At 39.3% G+C, this 1,220-nt stretch overlaps 1 protein-coding gene and 1 non-coding gene across 2 annotated transcripts in view; both read right to left on the bottom strand.

The window, feature by feature from the left end:
- Window positions 1-1,220, bottom strand: part of Eif4g2 (eukaryotic translation initiation factor 4 gamma 2) — a 19,445-nt gene that overhangs the window by 6,122 nt on the left and 12,103 nt on the right. The window contains exons 11-13 of the mRNA XM_012515502.2: window positions 1,126-1,219; window positions 327-452; window positions 3-86 (exon numbers count right to left, since the gene is read on the bottom strand). Coding sequence (XP_012370956.1) covers window positions 3-86; window positions 327-452; window positions 1,126-1,219 — 304 coding nt within the window. The remainder of the gene's footprint in view (window positions 1-2; window positions 87-326; window positions 453-1,125; window position 1,220) is intronic.
- On the bottom strand, window positions 935-1,073 carry LOC111817727. The gene has a single exon (XR_002821862.1). It is a non-coding gene; the product is annotated as a small nucleolar RNA SNORD97 (small nucleolar RNA).

Here is a 1,220-nt window from a genome sequence, read left to right on the forward strand (position 1 = left end):
TCCTTTGATGGTGGTGGCTTTTTGCTGGTCTTGGCAGGCTTTTCCTGGATAAGTGGTGGATTAGTTTTGAGACCAAGCTGAGGTGTCTAGAAAACAAAGCAATGTGACAGAAGTGTTTTTAAAAAAAAGCTCGTGACCTTAGAAGGAAAAAAAAAAAAAAAATGACATCAAAACAAGTGATAATGTGGCTAGGGAGATAGCCCAGTAGAATAAGTGCTTGTCTGGCAAGTGCAAGGGCCTGAGTTCAATCCCTGGTACCACCAAAAAAAAAAAAAAAAAAAGTCATAAAGTACAATGACAAATGGTGCCACCCTACGAATCCATACCTGTCCCAGAGGTGGTGTCTGAGTGCGTGGTGGTTGTGCACTAGGAGGAATCATAGTTATCTGGGGCTGAAGCTTTGGCACTTGATTTTTATTCATTAGGAACGACTGAGCAGGCCTCAAGCTAATCTGGAATTGAGCACAAGTCATGACAGACACATAAGTCAACAACATGTAGTCACTGGTAAACTTAGCACTTTAACATCTTATAATTCTATATACGTATCATAGAACCTAGGGTATAAATCTCACTAAAAACCTAAAAAGGTTGTTTCAAGCCAAGTGTTGTGGTACAGGCTTTCTGTAATTTCAGCACTCAGGCTAAGGCAGGAAGATCAAGTCTGATGTGACCCTGGGCACTTAGTAAATTCTTATCTCCAAATAAATACAGGAAGAAAAGGTCTGGTGATAACAGTTTAGTACAGGGTTTAAGACCCAGAACCACAACAAAAAACAGTATCAGGTTTAGTTTCAAACAATAAATTCTCCTAGAATGAGCATTATTAAAATTTGGAAAAACAGTTGTGCTTTATTCTTAGCAACATCACACTGTTTTTAGGGGAACCATGAAGAGCATCTTGACATTTTCCTCATTCTAACACTTTTCATACTTGCCCTCATATCTCATAATCTTCGCTCATAGGACGCTGGACATCCAAAGAGAGAAAAAGAAGTGCAGAAAAAGAGAGAAGAAAAAGAACTCCAGCATAAGTCCTCTTAATAACGCGTCTTTTTATAATCATCGGGCAGTAGATTTCTGAATTGACAAACTACCAAAAATAAGTAACATAGGCAAATGTACCTCATCTGCATTAAGCTGTCCTTTCTTAGAAAACCGAGGTGGCATATCCTTCGACTGTCCTTGCAGCTGGGATAAGAGTCCCTGACTCTGGTTAT

The sequence above is a fragment of the Octodon degus genome, unplaced genomic scaffold, assembly GCF_000260255.1.
Source record: "Octodon degus isolate 3935 unplaced genomic scaffold, OctDeg1.0 scaffold00067, whole genome shotgun sequence".
NCBI classification, from domain to species: domain Eukaryota; kingdom Metazoa; phylum Chordata; class Mammalia; order Rodentia; family Octodontidae; genus Octodon; species Octodon degus.